This window comes from Enhydra lutris, unplaced genomic scaffold (genome assembly GCF_002288905.1).
Source record: "Enhydra lutris kenyoni isolate GAN:26980312 unplaced genomic scaffold, ASM228890v2 scaffoldscaffold4, whole genome shotgun sequence".
In the NCBI taxonomy this organism is placed as follows: domain Eukaryota; kingdom Metazoa; phylum Chordata; class Mammalia; order Carnivora; family Mustelidae; genus Enhydra; species Enhydra lutris.
In genome coordinates, this window is record NW_019154088.1 from 33,533,076 (window position 1) to 33,558,057 (window position 24,982).

The 24,982-nt window shown below is 38.6% G+C and overlaps 1 protein-coding gene across 3 annotated transcripts in view; it reads right to left on the reverse strand.

The window, feature by feature from the left end:
* Window positions 1-325: 325 nt before the first annotated feature.
* The window catches only part of LOC111161822, a 36,455-nt gene continuing 11,798 nt past the window's right edge, over window positions 326-24,982 (reverse strand). For all 3 annotated transcript variants that reach the window (XM_022525823.1, XM_022525814.1, XM_022525833.1), the window contains 7 exons: window positions 20,412-20,533; window positions 18,673-18,811; window positions 15,666-15,787; window positions 13,608-13,718; window positions 5,976-6,082; window positions 2,253-2,343; window positions 326-678 (listed from right to left, as the gene is read on the reverse strand). In XM_022525823.1, the coding sequence (XP_022381531.1) occupies window positions 562-678; window positions 2,253-2,343; window positions 5,976-6,082; window positions 13,608-13,718; window positions 15,666-15,787; window positions 18,673-18,811; window positions 20,412-20,533 (809 nt within the window). In that variant the 3' untranslated portion in view covers window positions 326-561. The remainder of the gene's footprint in view (window positions 679-2,252; window positions 2,344-5,975; window positions 6,083-13,607; window positions 13,719-15,665; window positions 15,788-18,672; window positions 18,812-20,411; window positions 20,534-24,982) is intronic.

The window sequence follows — 24,982 nt, forward strand, 5'->3', positions numbered from 1 at the left end:
AATTGCTCCACCTAGATGGATCTCTACTTATATTTTGGAGGCTATCTTTCTAGTTTTGGTTTTTCCTAGCAACGGCAATTATTTTCTTATTTTGTCCTTGGGCTAGCGTCCTCACATAAAGTTGCGTACAAGGAATCTTACAGAACAGAGATCTAATAAATGGGATATAAAGTAACCTACCTTCCCTTCTACCCTTTTCTTATGATAGAAACAACTTCTAATCTTTTTTGTCATATCTGGAATTGGTATACAAAGTCAGTGACTAAAGAAACACATATTTGTTTTTAGCAAGATAAAAGAAACAGGAAAACCAAAAATATTCAGATAAAAATTTTAATTATCACAGAAATCAAAGTTGTATATGGACACAACTATGTGTCTATACACAACTATGTGTGTGTGTATATACCCATAAGACTATTTACAAATATGTAAACATACATATAAAATCTAGAAAGGAATATATAGAAATATGTGTTAGAGTATCAGGGAGATGTTTCTTTTTTATTAATTTGTAATATACTCAGCAAACCACTACATTGAGGTAGGACTATTTTGACGTTAGAGAATCTTATACAAATGAATTTGTTCAAGAGCTTCTCTGTCAATATGGTTTTCTGGGTATACATTGTAGTTCAGTGGTACCTCTTCAACCCAGGAAGATAACTGTATATTAATCTGGAAGGAAAAAAGATGATAAACATACATGAAAAATGCAGAATCATCCTGTTCTCTGGAACTTCAAGAAATCATGATGAACTAAGTCATTGAAGATGACAGAATTTTTTTTTTTTACAACAAGTAGGACTAAGTTTACATGGTGTCACATGAACAATTCTTTGTTGTACTACATGGTAGGTCTGTGGATTCAGCATTTAATTTACTGTGATTTGGAATTTGAAAGAATAAAGAAAATACAGAATAGAGTATTTTAACGTAACTAGTTTAATAATTATCATTAGGTTTAAACAAATAAAAGACTAAAACAACAAAGAGAATACACAGAGAACAGAGCAAACTGTTCATACATACACAGTGATGGTGTTAAGGGGTTGCATGAGAGGGGCTAATTTTCCTCTAGAAATTAGAGGGCCCTTCCTTTACATTGCCCGCTCTCTCCTTGGCAGGGAGCCTGCTTCCTCCTCTCTCTCTCTCTGCCTGCCTCTCTGCCTACTTGTGATCTCTGTCTGTCAAATAAATAAATTAAATCTTAAAAAAAAAAAAAATAGGAGTCAGCTCCTTAACCGACTGAGCCACCCAGGTGCCCCTTGGGAGACCATATATTTTAAAAGACATATTTTTATAAGCATGAGAAGTATGGTAGGATTATACCACACATGAGATGGCTCTCCTGGACAAGACTTAAGTGGAGGGGATGGGGAGATTAACATCTTTCTTTATATGTCTCAAGATTATTTCCCTTGTTATTACAAATATGAATTACTTTTATAATTTGGATCAACAAAAATTTCTTAAGAAAGTGTTATTGATGGTTCAGTTTTTTTTTTTTTTTTAAGATTTTATTTATTTATCTGATAGAGACAGAGAGAGCAAGAGAGGGAACATAAGCAGGGGGAGTGGGAGAGGGAGAAGCAGGCTTCCCTCCGAGCAGGGAGCCCAGTGCAGGGCTTAGATCCCAGGACCCTGGGATCGTGACCTGAGCTGAAGGCAGATGCTTAACTGACTGACCCACCCAGGAATTCCTGTTCCTTTTGTTACAAGGGGAAAGTTATGATGTGGGTGTTCTAAGCCTCTTGCAAACATTTAGTAGCATTCGTTAACCTAAAACTGTAAGACCCCAGTTGGAAAAACTGGTTGGAGAAGCAAAGGACTCTATATCAAGATAGGAATTACAATTTCAGAGCTCTTGGGGCCAATGAACAAACCACAAACCAGTTCTTAGGCTATAAGTTACTGCTCTTCTTTCTATCATCTGTCACTATATTCAGACAGAACATCTCTAGGATATAGTAAGAGCTATCAGAAGAAAGTAGGAGAAAAGTTTTGACAATAAAAATGCTGGGATAGGGGGTCCTGGATGGCTCAGTCATTTAAGCATCTGCCTTCAGCTCAGGTCATGATCCCAGGGTCCTGGGATCAAGCCCCGCATCAGGCTCCCTGCTCAGTGGGGTCTGCTTCTCCCTCTCCCACTGCCCCCGTGCCTCCCCCTATCACTCTCTCGTGTGTGCACTCGCTCTCTAATAAATAGATAAAATTTTAAAAGAAAAATTCTCGGAAAGAGGTTTACATACCTGAAGGCCTGACAGAGAATCTTCAAGACTTGGTACTGTTACTAATAATGATCCTTGTTTCCTTACATTATGGCTGATATATTCCCAGGCTCTGCAACATATTAAAAATTAATATTTTACGTTTTACCAGACACTGAACACTTTTAAAAAATGAAGATCACAAGAGAAAATGTAGCACAGGCAATACCCAGAAATCCAGATGGGCAAAATGTTTGCCTGCAAGAAATAGGATTGTAGCAACATATTAGAAACTGACAAGTTCTTCAGTTTCTGAAGGGGGTGTTAGCAAAATTGTGATGTTACAACACTGAAGAGATTTAACAAGATGGGGATTTGTGTTACTACGAGGTACTGTTAAGCCAAAACTCAGTTTTCAGAACCAATACACATGTCAAAGCTGGATCAGCAGTTAAAACCCCTTAACTCTTTTGATTTTTTTTGGTTGAGAGAGAGAGAGAGAGAGAGAGAGCATGGTAGGGGAGAGAATCCCAAGCAGGCTCAAAGCCCAGAGCACAGACGAACGTGGAGCTTGATCTCGTGACCCTGAGATCATGACCTGAGCTGAAACCAGGAGTCAGAAGCTTAACCGACTGAGCTACCCAGGTGCTCCTTAAACTCTTGATAAAGTATGTCAAAACTGGTTCTGTGGAATGGAGAAGGGCTAAGCGGTAGAGATGGGGAAGGGTAGTGGAGAAAGGCCCCAAAAACCAGAAGCCAAGCAAAGACTAACAACAGAGCATGATATGTAGATTACATCTTTTAAAATAACACCAAGAGTGAAATTGTACTTTATTCCACTGTCCAAAAAAATTTTTTTTAAAGATTTTATTTATTATGTATTTGACAGAGATCACAAGTAGGCAGAGAGGCAGGCAGAGAGAGGAGGAAGCAGGCTCCCTGCTCGGCAGAGAGCCCGATGCAGGGCTCGATCCCAGGACCCTGGGATCATGACCTGAGCCGAAGGCAGAGGCTTTACCACTTAGCCACCCAGGTGCCCCTGGTTGTCAAAAATATTTAATGGGAAGACTTTTAGGCAACATGGCAACGGCGGAGTTGAGTGGGACCAGCTAGGTTGAAAGCATGATGAAATGCCATGTGTGTTTATACGTACCACAGGGCAGCACCTGCCCAGCTCTAATTCAGTGCAGACACGAGCTGGCTTTCTCTATGTGTGTGTGTTGAGAGTAACCCCCACTACTGGCGGGCAATGGGCAAGCAAAGCAGAGATGAGCAGCCCTTGCAACAGGCAGGTGAGCAGCGCATTTCTTCCCATTACAGCAATGGTTATTAGGGTTAGTATTCTGGAGTTCATTAGGCAAAATGATAACAAATGTTCTTTTCCTCAGGCTAGCTCTAAAATCATGCAGCAGTGCTGGATAATAGTCACTGTGCGTGGGCTAGAGCTATTGTTTTGATGTGGTTCCTTAAAAACAACATATTTCAGAAGTTTATTTAATAAGAAAGAAGAAGCTGACTAAATTGGCGTGGTTGGCCATGACTCTCCGAAAAGCGCTTGCTGCTTCTGGCAAGCTGTCCTTCTGGCAGCTCTAGGTGTTTCACCTACTCAGGAAATGCACTGAGACACCTCTGAAACCAACAATTACTCAACAAATCGGGGGTGTTACTCTCCAATGAGATAGGACTTATTCGGAAGCCTGAGTCTTTCCTGAGTACACATGTCCTATTTTTAGGATATATTTCTGTTTTCTCTTCTAACTCCTATAGCAGTGTCATTCTACTTGTCCCAGATTCTAATTAAGACAAATCCTTGGAGGCTATATGTGGTGGCATCTTTCTTTTTCATTCAGTACAATACAGATTTAACGTATGTAAATGATAACAATTCCAATGTCAGAATGCTTTACTGGGTCTCCTAAACATTCTCCTCTATACTGTCATTCATGGCTATAACCTACCTATATTTCAAATTCATTGTACTAGATTAATTTAGGAGAAATGACTGAACTAACACACGTGGCCAATACCTAGTCACTGAACAATGTAGAGCATGTGAATGATTATACCAAGAAAGCTTTTAAAACAACCCAAACATTCAGTATTTCTGGTGCCAAGTTCACCAGTGACTTTTATCATTCTTCAGCAGTCAAAATCGTTCTATAATGAAACTCCAAAGCCTTTAAGGTGTTTTTCTCTTTTAACTTCTTATACAACATAAACCTGGTAATATTTCATTCTCCAAAAATTATTTAATGTTTTGGCTACTGGTCATTAACTTAAAAAGGTGAAAAGCTAATCATACTTTGTCCACTGGAAATTAAGCTTAAAGAGGGCTGTGATTAAGACAACTTTGCTCATGTTGTGTTTTTGGTCTTCAGCCTGTGACCAAAAATTGTCCCCTATTCTGGCTGAGCTTTGATTATGTGATTAGCTTTCTTTTGAACTAGTTTCTTTTTTTTTTTTAAGATTTAAAAAAAAATTTTTATTTATTTGACAGAGATCACAAGTAGGCAGAGAGGAAGCGGGGGGTGGGGGGGAGCAGGTTCCCCGCTGAGCAGAGAGCCTGATGCAGGGCTCTGTCCCAGGACTCTGGGATCATGACCTGAGCCGAAGGCAGAGGTTCTAACCCAGTGAACCACCCAGGCGCGCCTTGAACTAGTTTCTTTTTAAAATATTTAAGCTGTTAATTTCATAGTGACCTTAACCTACTAGTAATGGGTATGGCATGTGTGTGTGTATGTGTGTGAGACAGAGAGTTGGGGGCAAGGGAGAACATAGAAGGTAAAAGGGTGGCAAGATAAAGAGGTTTCGCCATTCAGGATTTCACTGTGTATTAACTATTTATGGTCTATAATTATATGTGTTTTTATTTTTCTGCAGTATAAACCTTACTGATGCACTAATCCAAACATTTGTGTAATTTCATTTCATACGTATGGAAAGGGAGTTTTCCTTCAATTAGAGTACACATATGTCATTATGTTTAAAAAAAAAAAAAGTCAGGATTCCTAACTAGCTAGAAAATCAATGTCTCAGACTATGGACCACAGGAATTTTCTAATTAGAGGGACTGACTGGTCCTGAGCATCAAACTGTGACAGAGAAGTAAAAAAAAGAGATCACAGATATGCTAACTTTTCTATTCCCTGAAAAGAAATAGTTTTAGGAACTATAAACAGTTTTAGGAACCTATGATTACCACCTTAAAAATACTTTTAACGTTTGACAACTAATCACTATTTTGGTTAATATTCTTATATCTTCTATCACTTATAGAAATTAATTCCCAAAATTTCGTGATAGGATAGCATATGACACGTTTTTTCAAAAAAAAAAAAACTAAAATGGAGACAGAAAACAGTAAGTATAAATGCCTATCAGGAATGGTTATCTTATTGCATCCCTGATTGCTAAGCAAATGCTTGGGTCATGATATCATTTAATATGTACCCCCCATTAGATGTAATATTTTACAAAGTTAGACAAAGTTTATTTTTGTTTTATGCGTAATACATTTCCTTATTAACATAATCTTGTTGAGGTTATTTTTAAAAAGTTAAATATGAAAATATTTCTACTTTACCAATCCCTTTTTTAAAAACAAAGATATTTAGTAATCTCTATACCCAATGTGGGACTTGTACTCACAACCCCAAGATCAAGTCACATGCTTTACCAACTGAGCCAGCCAGGCACCCCACTAATCCCTTTTCATACTTTGCTGAACATATTTTAACAGCCTTTTTGTTTGAATAAATAACATACCTGGCCTGTTCTGCCTCATCAAGAAAATATTCGAAGACATTATTCATGATAATAACATCAGCATTTTGCAGAAGTGAACCCTGGGTACAGATGTCCGCATGAAGCACCTAAAGAAGAGTGAGTTCACTTGAGAAAACAAAGATAGCCACAGAAGATATAGCTATGGGTTCAAAGACACGAGGCAATACAAGAAGTTAACCATAATTACAGTGGGAGAAAGAACAGTCTATTTAATAGTATCACCTGTGGGAAATACTTAGTATCTAATTAAAAACCATAAACTTGTGAAAATTTGTTTTAGATAGATTTATTTACATAGTCATATAATTATAGTCTTTCGATCCCCAGTTCGGAGCTTTTTCCACTATGACTATATGATTAATTTTAAGAGACAAAGGCCCTAGGTTCAAACTCCGGCTCCATCATCAACTGCGTCTGTACAGTTTGGCAGTCGGTGTCCTCATGAGTAAAATGGAATAGTATCTGTCCTGATTCACAGAATCCAATGGGATCATATCAAATCTATAAAAGTAATTTATATATTATAAAATGTTAATATGATATTTTTATTGGCTTTGACTTTTCGTCTAAAATTTACTTGATTCATTTATCCAAAGAAGCAAATAAAACAATTTACTTAAAAATTATATGCTTCATACCCAAAACTTAGCCAAAGAGGTGAAAGACCTGTACTCTCAAAAGTATAAAACACTGGGGCGCCTGGGTGGCTCAGTGGGTTAAAACCTCTGCCTTCGGCTCTGGTCATGATCCCAGGCTCCTGGGATCCAGCCCCGCATCAGGCTCTCTGCTCCGCAGGGAGCCTGCTTCCTCCTCTCTCTCTCTCTGCCTGTCTCTCTGCCTACTTGTGATCTCTGTCTGTCAAATAAATAAATAAAATCTTTAAAAAAAAAAAGTATAAAACACTGATGAAAGAAACTGAAGATGACACAATGAAATGGAAAGACATCTCATGCTCATGGACTGGAATAACAGATATTGTAACAAAGTCTATACTACCCAAACCAATGGACAGATTTAATGCAATCCCTATCAAAATACCAACTGCATTTTTCACAGAACTAGAAAAAGCCAATCCTAAAATTTGTATGGAACCACAGAAGATCCCAAATAGACGAAGTAATCTTAAAAAAGAAAAACAAAACTGGAGGCATCACAATTTCAGATTTCAATTTAGATTACAAAGCTGTAGTTATCAAAGCAGTATGGCACTGGCATAAAAACAGATCCACAGATCAATGGAATAGAACAGAAAACTAAGAAATAAGCCCACAATTATACAGTCAATTAATCTTTGACAAAAGAGGCAAGAATACACAACAGGAAAAAGACAGTCTCTTTAACAAATGGCTCTGGGAAAACTGATCAGCCACAAGCAAAAGAATGAAACTGGACCACTTTCTCACACGATGAATGGAAATAAACTCAAAAGGGAGTAAAGACCTAAATATGAGACCTGAAACCGTTAAAATCCTGGAAGAGATCACAGACAATAATTTCTCTCACATTGGCCACAACAACATCTTTCTAAATAGGTTCCCTGAAGCAAGGGAAACAAAAGCAAAAGTAAACTATGGGGACTATATAAAAATAAAAAGCTTCTGCACAGCAAAGGCAACAATCAACCCAACTAAAAGACAAGCTCCTGAATGAGAGATGACATCTGCAAATGACCTATGTGATGAAGGGTTGGTATCCAAAATATATAAAGAATTTGTACAACTCAACACAAAACCCCAAATAATCCAATTTAAAAATGGGCAGAAGACATGAACAGACATTCCTCTGAACAAGATACACAGTCAACAGACACATAAGAAGATGATCAACATCACTCATCATCAGGGAAATGCAAATTAAGACTACAATGAGGTATCATTTCACACTGGTGAGAATGGCTAAAAACAAAATCACAGGAAACAAGTGTTGATGGGGATGTAGAGAAAAAGGAACCCTCTTGCATTGTTGGTGGGAATGCAAACTGGTGCAGCCGCTGTGGAACACAGTATGGAGGTTCCTCAAAAAGCTAAAAACAGAATGACCCTATATATCTGGCAATTGTACTACTGGGTATTTATCCCCAAAATACAAAAAACACTAATTGAAAGGGATACATGCACCCCTATATATACTGAAGCATTATTTACAATAGCCAAATTATGGAAGCAGCCCAAGGGTCCTTCAACAAATGAATGAATATAGATGTGGTACCTCTATCTATCTATCCATCCATCCAATCATCCATCCATCCAGGGATATTCAGCCATAAAAAAGAATGAAATCTTGCCATTTGCAATGACAAGATAGAGCTAGAGTGTATAATGCTAAGTGAAATAAACCAATCAGAAAGACAAACACCATATGATTTCACCCATATTTATTTATGAGTGGAATTTAAGAAAATAAAACAAGCAAAGGAGAGAAATATAAAAAAAAGTAGAGAGAGACAAACCAAGAAACAGACTCTTGGCTGTAGAGAACAAACTGATGGTTACCAGAGGGGAGGTGGGTGGGGGAGTGGGTGAAACAGACGATGGGGATGAAAGAGTGCACTTATGATGAGCACGAGTAATGTGCAGAACTAATGTGCAGAACTGCTGATTCACTGTATCGTACAACTGAAATATAACACTGTATGTCAACTACGTAGGAATTAACATAAAAACTTAATAACAAAAAATTGAAACTATATACCTCAAAAAAATTAACTTGACCACAATCCACAAGTCTTACAGAGCATAAGCAACGTAACAAGAGAAATCATTTATTTTCTCAAGTGCAAAACAAACCACTTTTATTTTAAAAGGAAGAGAAAAAGTTTATTTTGTATTAGAGGATTTCTTTGGTCTTACAAATAAACAGTATTCAGAATGTTGTGGGGTCTGATTCTTAACATATTTTATTCTCTTTTTTAAGTAGGAAAAATACTAAGATAATTTACATTAAGTGGGCCTCTAGTTTCTGAAACACACCTTTAACATGTTCCTGAACACACAGAAAACAATCACTTTAATAAACTTTCTAAACATGCTGCTGAGATATGAAATAGGCATGCAAATTAACCTACTGATATACCAGTTTCCTCTTTTTCTTTCCCATCTCTGTTCACTCTCCCACACCCCACCCCACAGATACGGTAAAAAAAAAGAATAAATTATTAAATTAAATTAAATTAAATTAATTATGGCAACCAAGAGAGGTCCCATGGAAACCCCCCAAAATGGCTCTGGACAAACTGGAATGCTAATAATGCAAAGGCTGCATGGTAACCAAAATCAATTCAACCAATTTTTTTTTTTAAGATTTATTTATTTATTTGGCAGAGAGAGAGAGAGATAACAAGCAGGGGGAGCAACAGAGGGAGAGGGAGAAGCAGGCTCCCCACCGAGCAGGGAGCCTGATGTGGGACTTGATCCCAGGATCCTGGGATCATGATCTGAGGCGAAGGCAGACACTTAACTGACTGAGCCACCCAGGTGCTCCTAACCAATTTCTTTTTTTTTTTTTTTAAGATTTTTATTTATTTATTTGACACACAGAGAGAGAGAGAGATCACAAGTAGGCAGAGAGGCAGGGAGAGAGGGGGAGGCAGGCTCCCCGCTGAGCAGAGAGCCTGATGTGGGGCTTGATCCCAGGACCCTGAGACCATGACCTGAGCTGAAGGCAGAGGCTTAAGCCATTGAGCCACCCAGGCGCCCCTCCTAACCAATTTCTAATGGGTACCTCCTATATACAAGATACTCTGGAGGGTGACACACCATGAGGAATGAGATACAATACCTACACTCAAACACATTATATTCTAGTAATGGGATGAAACAGCTATGGTGGTAACTCTAAGTGCCATCAAAGGAATAAGAGAGATATGAATAAAGAATAAACAAAATAATGAATAAAGAAAAATAAAGAATTTAAGCCAATGGGTCTTTCATGTAAAGATAGCGCATAAGACACATGGCATGTACGCATACACTTTCCTGAAACCTCATTATAAAAACAGTACAGGGTTTTTAGAAAAGAACGTATATACCCACAAGGATGGGGGGAATGGGAAAGGAAATAACAGAGATAAAATTTTGTAAGTTAGGGAAAAAAGAGGAACTAATAAGAAATTTATGAGACCAGAAAAATCTGATTTTTAAGCTAGACAGATAGAAAGCTAAGATCCAGGCTTGACTTATACTACAGAATCTCAAAAAGGTTCACAATTGATGGCACCAGCTATTTCTGGGTGAAGGAGTAGGGAGAAATGCTAAAAATAAGGTAACTGGGTTGAAAGTCAGTTTTAGAAGTACCCAGACTACCATAGGACTTTCTTATACGCCAGCAAAAGAATAGAGGTTTATTCTCTGGGAAGGGTAAAACAAAGGTGTCTGGGTCAGGGGAAAGCAGGACTAGTTGAAAGAAAGGCTAATGTCCTGAAAACAAGGGTAGTAAGGCAGACAGGATGTTGTAAATCCCTTACGTTTCACTTCTTCTCCTCTACCCCTCCGTCTGCAGGATGCTGTTGGCCACTCAGTAAGGAGCCTGGAGAGGTTTTCTCTGGGCAATCAGACCAGCCCAAGAGGAAAGATCTTAATATACTTCATCAGATACTCGCCAACTAATTAACCAGCCAAGCAAGATCACTCAACAGTAAAGCCCCAATGCTCAGAATCCCCACTTCAGTGCTGAGAACTTCAATTAGCTTTTTTGTTTCTCACTCTTAAGTCTGAATGGACAGCGAAGGATCTCTAGACTTCTGAGGAAAGTCCTATTAAAGAAGACCAAACAGGAACAAAAATAAAACAAAAAGCAGAGCCCAAGACTTAAAGCTACCTAGATTTCAAGATAAAAATAACCTGTATTTCAATGGCTATCAGACACATGAAAAAATGTTCATCATCACTAGCCATCAGGGAGATTCAAATTAAAACCACATTGAGATATCACCTTACACCAGTTAGAATGGCCAAAATTAGCAAGACAGGAAACAACATGTGTTGGAGAGGATGTGGAGAAAGGGGAACCCTCTTACACTGTTGGTGGGAATGCAAGTTGGTGCAGCCACTTTGGAGAACAGTGTGGAGATTCCTCAAGAAATTAAAAATAGAGCTTCCCTATGACCCTGAAGTTGCACTACTGGGTATTTACCCCAAAGATACAGATGTAGTGAAAAGAAGGGCCATCTGTACCCCAATGTTTATAGCAGCAATGGCCACGGTTGCCAAACTGTGGAAAGAACCAAGATGCCCTTCAACGGACGAATGGCTAAAGAAGATGTGGTCCATATACACTATGGAGTATTATGCCTCCATCAGAAAGGTTGAATAACCCAACTTTTGTAGCAACATGGATGGGAATGGAAGAGATTATGCTGAGTGAAATAAGTCAAGCAGAGAGAGTCAATTATCATATGGTTTCACTTATTTGTGGAGCATAAAAAATAGCATGGAGGACAAGGGGAGTTAGAGAGGAGAAGGGAGTTGGGGGAAATTGGAAGGGGAGGTGAACCATGAGAGACTACGGCTCTGAAAAACAATCTGAGGGGTTTGAAGCGGCGGGGTGTGGGAGGTTGGGGGAACCAGGTGGTGAATATTGGAGAAGGCACGGATTGCATGGAGCACTGGGTGTGGTGCAAAAACAAGGAATACTGTTATGCTGAAAAAAAATAAAATAAAAAAAAAATAACCTGTATTTCTATAAATTTATTTAAATTTAAAAATATGATAAATTTCAAAATAACCTAAAAAAACCCCAAACAAACAAACCCTAGAATTCCTTTCTGTTGATCTTAGGGCCTCTCAAACACAACTGTCTTTACCATCCAGGAAGGAAACTGTAAAGGTTGCCAATGAAATGGTATACAAACAGCTTTCTGTCATTGGTTTACTAACAGCCACCGGAGCCGCAGAAGTATGTGGGGTGGGAACTCATCCACATATGCTCCGTTGAAAAGCTAGGGGTAAAAAATCTTTTAATGTGTAAATAAATGTGTTTAACATACCTTTATCATCTCCTTCCTTTCTTTCTTTCTTTCTTTCTTTCTTTCTTTCTTTCTTTCTTTCTTTCTTTCTTTCTTTTTAAAGATTTTATTTATTTGACAGAGAGAGAGAGGTCACAAGTAGGCAGAGAAACAGGCAGAGAGAGAGGGGAAGCGGGCTCCCTGCTCAGCAGGGAGCCCGATGCAGGACTCGATCCCAGAACCCTGAGATCATGACCTGAGCCGAAGGCAGAGGCTTAACCCACTGAGCCACCCAGGCGCCCCCTTTATCATCTTCTTTAAAAAAATAAAATAAAAATAAGGTACTTGGATCTCCATTTATTTATTAAAAGATTTATTTATTTTAGAGAGAGAGAACACGCATGGTGGGGTGGGGATAGAGCGAGAAGGAGAATCGCAAGCAGACTCCCTGCTGAGTGCTGAGCCCCGCGCAGGGCCCATCCCACAACCCTGATATTGTGACCTGAGCCAAATCAAGAGTCGGACACTCAACCAACGAAGCCACCCTGGCACCCCTTGACTGTCCATTTATAAACTAGGATTCTTAAGAGGTCAATTTTTAAATCTTAACTTTCAATTAAATCAACATTTCTGTTATGTGATTCTTATTATGCAAGAACAATGTGTTTCTGTTCACTAAATTGGGATGGTGAGAAAAATCCATGAATTTATTACTGGATGATAAATCTGCTTTAATCATTTGCCTCTCTATTTCTAAGATGAGAGAGAGACAAAGAGAGGGGGGAAAAAAGGAAGTTTGGAAGGAAGAAAAAAAACATTTCCTTCGATAAAAAAGGGGAGGACTAGATCCTTAATCTTAACGAGATGTCTTGCAACACCTTAACACAAGAGAGCCTTAGGTGCTGCCTATCTCCCCGCATTGCCATTAGAAGTGTAGGATCATCATGAAAGGATAAGAATTACTGCATTAACCAAAAAACTTCCTTTTCCCTTTCTGGTTATTTTTGCCCTTACATATAGAGAAAGAGCGAAGTTCTGTTATGGCCCAACCAGGCCATCATTCCACCTGAACTGCCATTCTGTGACATCCACAGCTCTTCCTGGAAACTTAAGAAAAAGAAGATAAAGTACTGAGAGTATTACTTAACCTTTTTGTTTACTTTCATTAAGAGAGTTTCATTAAGTACACTTTTGACTTACATCTGGAGATTAATGCTGCTACCCAAACTATACTATAGAGGAGATGAAGGAAATTAAGAAAAATTCTACTTTCTAATGAAACTGGGAAGAGAAATAGGAGTAGAAGGTAATTATAATTAAATTCACCTTTATTGTTTTAAAGTACTAAGTCAACTCAATGTTCTACACAGCAGCAACCAAGAATAGATCCGAAAAGATTTTCCAACTCTAATTCAGAAGAAACTTGGCTAAATGATGCTGTAAAATAGATAACAGAATATATATTTAAAAGGGTACCTTTAGTACAGCATAGGAAACATAGCCAATGATATTGTAATAGCATTGTAGGGTGACAGATGGTAGCTACACTCATGGTAAGCATTGTGTAACATAAAGACTTACCAAATGACCATGTTGTACACCTGAAACTAATATAACATTGTGTCTCAACTGTACTTCATTAGTAAAGAAATACATAAATAAAAGGGTACCTTTATTCTGTCAGTGAACTGGTATTTTTTTATGACCATTTCCTGCAACTGGCAAAAGTCTCCATTCAATTCTACTCCATATAGTTGCAGGGCTGAACTGTAAAGATAACCCTGAAAAAAATGAAGACATGACGCAAATGAATGAACTGTGAGTTCATTTCTATACCAAATTTTAAAAAATCAAACTTAAAAAAAAATGGAACTCAATAAAGTAAAAATAAAATGAAAGATAAATAACGTGTAATATATGTAGAACTTACAACTTCAAGAATTTAAAGATTCTTACTGATTAAAACCTTAATTGTAGTTTGTCAATTTCCATTATTTAAATGTAATTATATTCTGAAAGACTGATTTACTTTTCCTGATAAAACTGTGCATTAAGTAATGCTGGAAATGAGAGAAGTAATCACATACAGATTCTCTGTTTAATAGTCTATTCCTGTAATTTCTTGGGAAGATACAGCAGGGGAAAGCAAGACAGGCATTCACCCATGGGGGATATAATGGAAAATCATGCACAGTCTGACACTAGAGGAAGGCGGCCAGAGATACGTCCTGTTTGGCTTAGGGAAGTCAATCTGGCATCTGTCTAGTATTAACCACCAATTAGTTAACAAGGATTATCAAGAACTGACTAGATATTATTATGTATCCACAAAAAAGTAGTACGGATGGAAAGGTCGAGTCATATTCTGAGTATTACTTTACATCAAGTAACACCCACGTGTGAACCAAATTTGCATTTACAGCTTGTGATAGATTTTTAGAATCTGTTCAACAGAGTGTAAGTAGGTACTCAAAAATTTTTTGTTGACTGAATCAGTAACCATTTTAATATGGAGGAAAAATGAGAGAGACTATGTTTAAATTTCTTAACGCTGCCACGTAATGGCATAGCTGGGTTTCTTTCAACTATGTACTTTTTTTTTTTTTTAGATTTTTTTTTTTATTGATTTATTCAACAGAGAGAGAGAGAGAGATCACAAGTAGGCAGAGAAGCAGGCAGAGAGAGAGGGGGAAGCAGGCTCCCTGCTGTGCAGAGAGCCTGATGTGGGGCTCGATCCCAGGACCCCAAGATCATGACCTGAGCTGAAGGCAGAGGCTTAACCCACTGAGCCACCCAGGCGCCCCTCAACTATGTGCTTTTCTAACAAATCAAAAAATGGACAAGAGTGGAGCAAATATGGTAAATAATCATAATCTCTAATGTCTTCCAAAAAAGCCATTTGACAAACTGTATTTTCTATTATGGATATTGTTTCTAATTATAGAATGAAAGCCTTAATGCTGATAAATAAACTAAGCACTAAAGAGTTAAGTGTTTCTGTTTAGAGCAGGCGATGGATGCCGGAACTGAGAGTTTCTGGCCTGGGCCTCTACTGCTGTTGGCCACATGTTTTAACAAGTCTGCTAATGACTACCAGAAACCACATTTAAGTTTTTTGATAAAACCATTTAGGAATGTCACAAATACTCTTTGATTTGAATTTTTTTTTTTTTAAAGCCACATTGAAGTGATATTTCAGACACAAATGTCTACATTCAAAATTGAATCACAGAAAATTGGACCAAGATGAGTCCTTGGGTATCATTTAGTTTATTTACAGGTGAGGAACGTGAAGCCAGGAGTATTAAACGACTTTGTTATGGCTGTATGCAATTTCCTAGGTCAAGTAAACTTTATGAGAGCTTTTTTTAAAAGATCTTACCAAAGCTATATTCACTTACCAAAGTGTATAAAGTACAATATATAACATATAGCACAAAGAAAACAGAGTTAGGAGGTCAACAGTGACTGACAAAATAACAAAAGTGTTTTGAGGTCACCTGCTTTGCTGATAGTCCTTCATTCGTGTCACAGAGACAAACCAGTAAAGGAAATCAGAGAGCCGGCCTTTGAAATTCCAAATTCAGTATCATATTTTAACCTTATTATTCTGATACTCTAATAAATAAAGCCAAGCTGTCACCTTGGATGGTGGCAGGCAAAACTGTTGCTAGCAGGAGGAGAAAGTATTTTCCAAATGTTGAATATGTCCACAAGCTGGACTTTACCCCATAAAGGACTGTGCCGAGCCTGGAGCCAACGTCAACCAAGACCTTTCCCGACAGATCAGGGAGTACATGATGATAAATGAACTTCAATTCCATGAGGGAGAAGGAATGAGAAATAAATCCTGGAGAATTAGAACAGCATAAACATCAAATTGTCAAATTTTGGTTGGGTACTAAACATTCGATTCTGTATTTCTAATTCTTTTATCCATATTTATAATGTCTATTTCATGTTTTTCTCTTCCAAACCAATGAAAGGTATTCGGAGACTATTTAGAAAAAATTAATGTGATAATTTCGCACTCATTCACTCTGAGCTATATTAGAGAAGAATAACCATGAGGTCTCTCACATTTATTTTTTATTTTTCAAGATTTATTTATTTATTTCAGACCTGGGCTGAAACCAAGGGTCAGACAACTAACTAACTGTGCCACCCAGGAGCCCCAACGTCTCTGACATTTAAAAGGCCTCTAGGGAATAGCTACCCAGCAATGTGTCCCTATCACTATGCCCCTCACGTCCTTCTTGCTGTTGATTAGAAGGTCCTTGGTTTTTCCCTTTCTTTCCCTATGACTGTTATTCCATGGGATGCTCCCTAACTCCCATATCATCTGGCTTTCTCACCTTACCCCAGAGCAACCACAGAATACCCCCTTACCACTGCATGTAGACTACCAAATGAATGACCATCTCTGGAGTTGAGCAACGTGGCAGCCCTGACCAACCTAAAATGTGTTCTGGAGTATAGGAAAGGGTGGTATGAAAGGAAGTGGAGGTACGCCCACCAATCATTCTTATTTCCTTTAGCTTAACTGTTACAATTTTTAATTGCTACAAGCTTCCTAGACCAAATCAAATTATCTGGGAGAGCCTGAGTATATTTTTTAAAGACTTACAATATTATGTCCTACTTAATTTAATGGTCAGGAAGGAGAGAAACTTTGGCCATAACTAAGAGATGATGGCAAAGAAAATGGAAGCATGCAGGCTAATCTCTTGGAAGAAAATAAAGGGTGTGACTGGGGATGGGGGTGGGCTTTGACCACCACAGACTTATCCGCCTAGAATCCTCATCCTCCCTACTCCCTGTCACATTAGTGCTTCAGCCTTACATTAAAGTGATCATTAGTGTCTTATAGCTAGATAAGCTCCTTATCATATGAGGAAGGAGAGTTCCACTGATGCTAGCTTTTTCAGGTTCACCGTGGTTGCATGGGCTGGCCTGCATACCCAGTCACTATTTACAATCTGATTTCTATGGGGAAATGCATCCTAACTTTCAAATTTTTATTTGTCAAACATATCTCTTCTTTAAGCTTCTGTAACTCAGGGGCACCTGGATGGCTCAGGGGGTTGAACGTCCAACTCTTGATTTTGGCTCAAGTCAGGATCTCAGGGTCATGGGACTGACGCCCAAGTCAGGCTCTTCACTCAGTGGGGAATGTGTTGGAGATTGTCTCTCTCCTTCTGCCCCTCCCCATCCCTAAAATAAATAAATCTTAAAAAAAAAAAACCTCCTGTAAATCAGATCTGATATGGTATTATAGTTATAATTCACTTTTTAGTTTTCCTTCTATTGTTCTTATCTAAGTCCTTTTCTATTCTGTGAATTTCAACCACCTCATGTGGAAACTGTAAGTACTATCTAAAGACAGAATCTTAAACAAGTAAATCAGGAAAGTTTAATCCCCAATTATAATAGAGATACAATATATTTGTATTAGCAGCATATTGCAAATTTGGTAGCACTTAACTTTTGACAATGATGTTATTTAAGATCAGTAATAGGAACATAAGATTACTTACCTGGAGAGGTAGGACACTATAAGCAATAACTCCATATCTAAGTGACCAGGAAGACTGAAATAGTGTATCTAAAGTAACAGCCTAGGGGCACCTGGGTAGCTCAATGGGTTAAGCCACTGCCTTTGGCTCAGGTCATAATCTTAGGGTCCTGGGATTGGGCACCACATGGGGCTCTCTGCTCAGCAGGGAGCCTGCTTCTCCCTCTCTCTCTGCCTGCCTCTCTGCCTGCTTGTGATCTCTCTCTCTCTGTCAAATAAATAAATAAAATCTTTAAAAAAATAAAGTAATAGCCTAGATGATCATATCCAATTTGAACGCCGAATATATAAATATATATATATATATATGTATATATATATATATATTTAAAAGATTTATTTATTTGAAAGAGAGAGACAGAGCGCGTGCACGAGTAGTAGGGAGGGCCAGAGGGAGAGGGAGAGAGAATCTTAAGCAGACTCCCTGCTAAATGTGGAGCCTGATGCAGGGCTCGATCCCACAACCCTGAGACCATGACCTGGGCTGAAATCAAGAGTCTGACCCTCAAATGACTGAGCCACCCAGGCACCCCTTAACAAAGAGTTAACATATTTGCAGCATGAGGTCAGTCTAGTTTCCCATTTGGGACCCAGGTGCTGCATCTGAGGGGCAGAGATGCAGGAGACCTTTTGTCACTAGAGTTGTCCTCTGTTATGGATGGGAGATATTCTACTAGGTCAAATCAAGGCCTGGATAGACCTTTCTCAAGACTATCTCTGGCCTCTGAATCCGTGCCTACCCAACAGTATCTGCCTTCTTAAGTAGAGGCTTTTATTGGGACATTTCAGCTCCCTTGCAGTTATAGTTCTCATTCTAAGTGAACCAGTATTGTGGTTTAACTCTGAATCTCTCTGACATAAGGAAAGTATAAGTTGGTTTCCCTAAACGCAGTCACTTGTGATTAGTTTCTGGACCTGAAAAGACACCTCTGATTAAACAGTTTCTGTGAAAAGCAGAGCTGCTTTCCTTGGCGACATCCCCTGGCCCAGCTTCCCCAGACAATACTGCACTTTGGTCTCCCTAACCTCAATAATTGGTAATGGCTACGCTGCATGGTTGGCCTTTTCCTTTCAAAAAACTCTGAATGACTTGGTCAAGAATTTGTGTTCTGGTGACATGTATATGCACAGTCGCCAGGTTTGCATACTCGAGGGCCTACCTAAAGGAGCCGTCTGATGTGAGCCACACACCATGCAGTAGTTTCTGCTCATTTTTCCTTCCTCACATAATGAATCAATAAAGTCTTCATCATAAAGGAATGCATCAACGTGAACTGTGGGTTCTGGCTGCTGCCGTATCTGGTGGAGAGAAGAACTTCAAAAGAAACGAAGTACAAAGGAGTCTCTTTTCATTGCTAAATAAGGCAAAAACATCAGTGGTTCATATGCTAAAATTCTGAGAGTAACAAGGTACAGAAAGACAAGTTTCATTTATCGCAGAGCCATTCTACTCTTCTTTCTGGTTTTTTGTTTTTGTTTTGTGAAACACTAGCAACTTTTAATTTGACCTGTAATGATACAAAACATGGCTAGGTGAAATATATAAAATTTGAGTTTAAGGAGTATTTCCGTGACTATCTTGTCCATCCTGGGTTGTACATTTTACGAATAAAGAAACTCCTACTCAGAGATTTCTCTAAAGAAATGACCATGAGAGAGGAAAGAACTGAAACTAATAACCAGGTCTCCTGAGTCCTGTGTATCAGTGACTGACCCATCAAAATACTTAGCAGTAAGCTCTGCCCAGAGGCAGAGTTTTCAAATAATTAAAACATCGGTAAAATTTCATGCTTACAATGAACAGCCCTTTATTAATACTGGTAATACATGATATAACAGCAAGTGGCTATGAAGAATAAAATGTCTGATTCCTTTTACCTTAACTATAATAAAGAACGAACCTATCTACTTAGAAACCTATAAAATTCTACCTATACCTACCATACACACACATCTATATTGTAAGTGTGTAAAACGTATGGACATACACAAGGACTAGAAGGAAATAATGCAAGATAAAAACAGTTTGTTAGGAGAGGGGATTATGGGTGAAACATTACATTCGATGAACACTTCTTGTTTCATATATTTTGGTATATCATGTTACTGATAGGATTGACTTATTAAAAACATCCAAACTATACTACAAATATTGCTCTCAGTTTTTAAACTATCCGCTATTTTCCACCTCTGGGAATGACTCTGACTGACGATATTATTAAGATTTGCTAAGATTAAGATTAAGATTTGCTAAGTGCTCACAATGTGCACAGCACTATTGAAAATCTACAGGATCCGGTTCCTCTGCTTCGGAATCTACACAGTGAAAAACCACATTGAGGGTTGCTGTTTTCAGATTGGTGGGAGAAGAGATTATTATCAGCTTTGTTTCAGGAAACAATATTCCTGGCATATGCACTCCAGAAGAGTTGACATTTGAAGGGGCCTGAATGAGGGGGTTGTCTGGAGAAGAAAAATGAGAACTTCTTTTAGGAATGAAGGAACAGAATTTGCAAAAACTATATAGCACAAAAGGAGGAGAAGGAAACAAAGAGATGAATTTCACCTTTGATAAAAGTGGGGGATATTGAACAGGAAAGAGAAAACCAGGACAATGACGGAGACAGGGCCAGATAACTGTTGGGCCTTGTTTTTGGGGGGGGGGGACATTGAGTGGGTAGAAACTGAGAGCTGGCAAACAGGATGCCCTGAAAAATACCTGTTGAATGAATGGGAAGCCAGAGGACTATGGACTCGAAAGAATTAGGGACATCATTGAAGCACCAAATGAAAAACTGTCTAAAGCAGAATTCAGGACTAACTGGATCAGAGAGGCTGTAGGATTAGGGAAGAATAGGAGAAGCCTCAAGTAGCACTAAGAGTAAATTAGTGTATTTACTTTTTGGAGGGCTAGGTGTTCTGAGGAAAGCATGGTTTCTAGAGGTAAGCAATTCCGAAGGTCCTCTGCTATGTTCTTCAGCATAGTGTCGTTATTATCTTCAGTGAATTCATCAAAGTCTCCTGGAAAAAAAAAAAAAAAAGGAGAGAAATATCTTTTTTATGGTTTTGGTCATACCTAGGCTAAGTGAACAGAATGGCCATATTTTCCACCATCAATTATAGCATCAAATTTTTCTTTTTTTAAAAGGTTTTATTTATTTATTTGATAGAGAGAGATCACAAGTAGGCAGAGAGGCAGGCAGAGAGAGAGGAGGAAGTAGGCTCCCTGCTGAGCAGAGAGCCCTTTGCGGGGCTTGATCCCAAGACCCTGAGATCATGACCTAGGCTGAAGGCAGAGGCTTAATCCACTGAGCCACCTAGGGGCCCCATACCATCAATTTATAGCAATAAATAAACCTTTTAACCAATGAAATATGTAAATTGTAACAAATATTTCACTTCAAATATTGAGTTTTTCCTTTCCTAAACTGCTTGAAAATACAAAACTTGACTATTTCAGCCTGTTTGAGAAAAACAAAAGTACTTAAAAACTATATATATTTATATATTTATTATATATTTATATTATAAATTATATATTTATATGTGATATATATACATATATATATACTGTAATATTATATATAGTATTTTAACTATTTTTACTCAAGAACAGTACTGTCATTAGTTTGTAGGGTCTTAAACTCACCAGTAAGTAGTTAAATATTCTTTCTCTCACTATGCAGATCTGAGAAGTACAGGAAGCATCACAGAAATTACTAAAATCACTTTAATCTGAATACCCCTGATTCCAATAAAATGTACCTAAGACTCTAGATAAGCACTAACAGCTGACACCAACTATATAATAAACTTTACAATAAACATGTGGCTCTGCTGCGCTTGAGCAGCAGATAAAAAAAAGAAAGAAAGAAACATAAGGGCTATTTAAGATGACTACGGTGTACTTTTGGATGATCTGGCAAAAACGGGAGGGGGAGGCAACAGAAGGGAGCGTGTGTGTAGCAATAAAGAGGGAGGTTTGGTTGAGATTTACAGCTGCTGAATCCAGGCGAGGGTATAAAAGCGGTGTTTATTGTTTGTTGTTTCTACTTTTCTGTGTGTTTAATTTTTTTTGGCTCTAGAACAATATTATTTCTAAGGAGCTCATATGTAATTTTAAATAGAATGTGACTTATCTGAAAGTAAAATACTCCTCAAGTTAGCTACTGTCCGGGATGCCAAAGGTAGACTAGAAAGCGCTACTAATGAAAATAGTTTACCTTTCTCTTAAAACACTTTCTTATATTTTTTGCTAGCATAACAGCACCCCAAGAAGATTGTTTCTTACTCAGTTTTAATTATTTTTAAGATGATTTATTAATTTGACACAGAGAGAAAGAGGGAGTGAGCACAAGCAGGGGAAGTGGCAGGCAGGCAAAGAGAGAAGGAGAAGCAGACTCCTTGGGGAGCAAGGAGCCTGATCCGGGGCTCAATCCCAGGACCCTGGCTGGGATCATGACCGGAGCTGAAGGCAGGCACTTAACCAACTGAGTCACCCAGGCACCCCGCTTACTCTGTTTTAAAATAATTGTAGAAGGAAAACAAGGAGATCCTGAAGAAAATGTCATCTGTTTCCATATCCCCTGCCCCAAATCTTTGGTTGTTTTTAAGTAAGCTCATGATTTTGTTCTTGAACAAAATATAATTCTTGAGTTGGTGCAGAATGCGATTTTCATGTTACTAATAATGATTAAAAGTTACAAAGCAGGCCAACAGCAGCACAGGGAAATAAATGGAGGTTTTCTGCTTCTACATAAGGGTACTCTTCTTTTTAGCAATACTCCTCTGTGCCCTATATACAAAGGATCTTTCTCTGCGTAATTTCTCATTGAGCAACGGTAGTGAATACAAAGATTTGGCTCTCTGAATTGATGTGGGAAGGCCTCTGAAGCCCCCTTTTATCCCCTCGCCTATGTAGCACCATGTTCTAAACTGTTGCTTCTAATTATTTCTAGAAGGAGGCAGAATATAAATTACAGAGAAACAAAAATACTATTAAAATTTATTCCAAATTGTTTCAGGTGGAACTTAAGTGTATTTTTCAAGAAAACTGGCCTTTTTAATTGTATTTGTAAAATCTAATTAAATTTTCTCAAGGTGCTAATTAAACATTTATTTCTTTAAGTAATCTCTACACCCAACCTGGGGCTCAAACTCACGACCCTGAGATCAAGAGATGAAGCTCCTCCGACTGAGCCAGCCAGGCGCCCCACAAGGTGTTAATTAATACCTAACATGTGCTTAGTTTCCTCCCCTCTACAGATAGATAGAACACTGTCTGGGATTCTCTATGACTCACATTTAATTCTAATAATATCACTCCCACTGGTGATCCTTAGCAGGTTCTCTCAATTTGTACATGATATAACTAGAGAAGGCAATAAAAATGTCATTATGTTAAACTAAGCTATTTCCTATCCCAACTTCTTTGGACTTAATTTTTCTTTTTTTTTTTTTAAATAAGGGTTTTATTTATTTGACAGACAGAGATCACAAGTAGGCAGAGAGGCAGGCAGAGAGAGAGAGGGGGAAGCAGGCTCGCCACTGAGCAGAGAGCCCGATGCGGGGCTCGATCCCAGGACCCTGAGATCATGACCTGAGCTGAAGGCAGAGGCTTTAACCCACTGAGCCACCCAGGTGCCCCTGGACTTAATTCTGTAATATAAAAAGCCACATTAATAAAACAGTTTTGCTGTAGGTCTGCCTTAAAAAATGAGTCTTAGAGTGAGAAGGGAAATTAGATTATGATCGATTACCAAATGGCCCATCCATCTACACATCTCTGATACATCTATACTAGTTGTTTAGTCTTTGCTTGAACACATTCAGGCCGGCATTTCTCATGCAGAGCCCCAGTCTGCCCCTCCATAATGACATTAACTCATTTTTCCAGTTTCAGCCTGAGAGGAATCATCATGTTTAATGCTATACAACATTTCCCGAATGAACCCTTCAGGCCTGCTAGACTCGGTGCAGTGCTTTTCATAGGACATTTAATCCTAAGAATCCTATAGATGATACTATGATCAATTCTACTCTATAACAACAGCAACAAAAAAAACCTGATGTCAGAGGTTAAGTTACTTGCCTCAGGTCATATGGGCCAGAAAGGGGTGGAGCTGGGGTTTGAATGCAGGTCTTAGCCTCTAAAAAAAACTCTTTTTTTTTTCTTTTGAGGTTTTATTTATTATTTATTATTATTTATTTATTAAGATGCCATGTGGGGCTCGAACTCATAACCTTGAGATCAAGAGTTGCATACGTGCTCCTCTGAGCCAGTGAGGCGCCCCCTTAGTCCGAACTCTTCATCACTACACCATACAGGCTCTCTAAGGTAGCTGCCTAGTAACAGTCCTCCTACCACTACCGAAGTTTTCTTTTCTCCCCACCTTGGACCAGACAGTTCTCCACTGGATACCGCAGCCACATTCTTTGCCATTAGCTTGCTGTCTTCTGGACTTGTTCAACAGAACCCTTTAAATGGGGCTCTGCAAGCAACACTGGTGATCTGGTTCTCTCATCCATGATTACCTCAGTTTATTCTCTTCTCCTGTCACATTGTAGCATTGAGGGCCCTGAACATTACTGCTACTAGGTGATTAATAAATAGATTTGGAAGGGGTGACGGTGGCAGTGGAAGCCAATCATATGTAAATCGTATGTAAAGACTTGAACAATCATATGTAAAGACTGAGGAAACTGGAACAATGACAGACGGGAATGGCTGCAAATTCTGAACCATCACAGCAGATTTCCAGCTGTCTGAAACAGGTTTATCTGAGAGTCAATACCCAATTAATGGGAGTATCACCAGTCAAGATGAGAGATACTAAGAAACTGTATATTAAATTCAGCCATTCCAAAAAGGTAGTGTTAAATGAAGACTGCATTTGTTTCATCTCAATACCAAGGATTTTAGGTGAAAATGAGAACTGGCACCTCTTACCCTGGACAGCAAACTCCGATTTAACCACCCACACGCAAGGGTGAAAGATTTCTTCATTTACACCAATGATTCTTCACTATGGCTCCCGTCAAAGAGGATCTGCATATGGGATTTATGTGAGCTTGCAGGGCCCAGAGTTGTATGCTTGGTTGTATACATAAATATATATGCTCTTCTAGGAAGAAATTTCTTTTTTTTTTAAGATTATTTATTTATTTATTTATTTGACAGAGATCACAAGTAGGCAGAGAGGCGGGGGGAGGGGGGAAGAGCAGGCTCCCCGCTGAGCAGAGAGCCTGATGCGGGGCTCGTTCCCAGGACCCTGGGATCATGACCCAAGCCGAAGGCAGAGGCTTTAACCCACTGAGCCACCCAGGTGCCCCTAGGAAGAAAGTTCTGAAGAGATCTTCAGTAATTATAGCTAATATTACTGAGCACTGTATGTAAGGCACTGTGGAAATTTTTAGTGCAAGAAGGCTAAAATTAGCTTTACTATCTGTAGTGGTTGGCAAATAACTTCT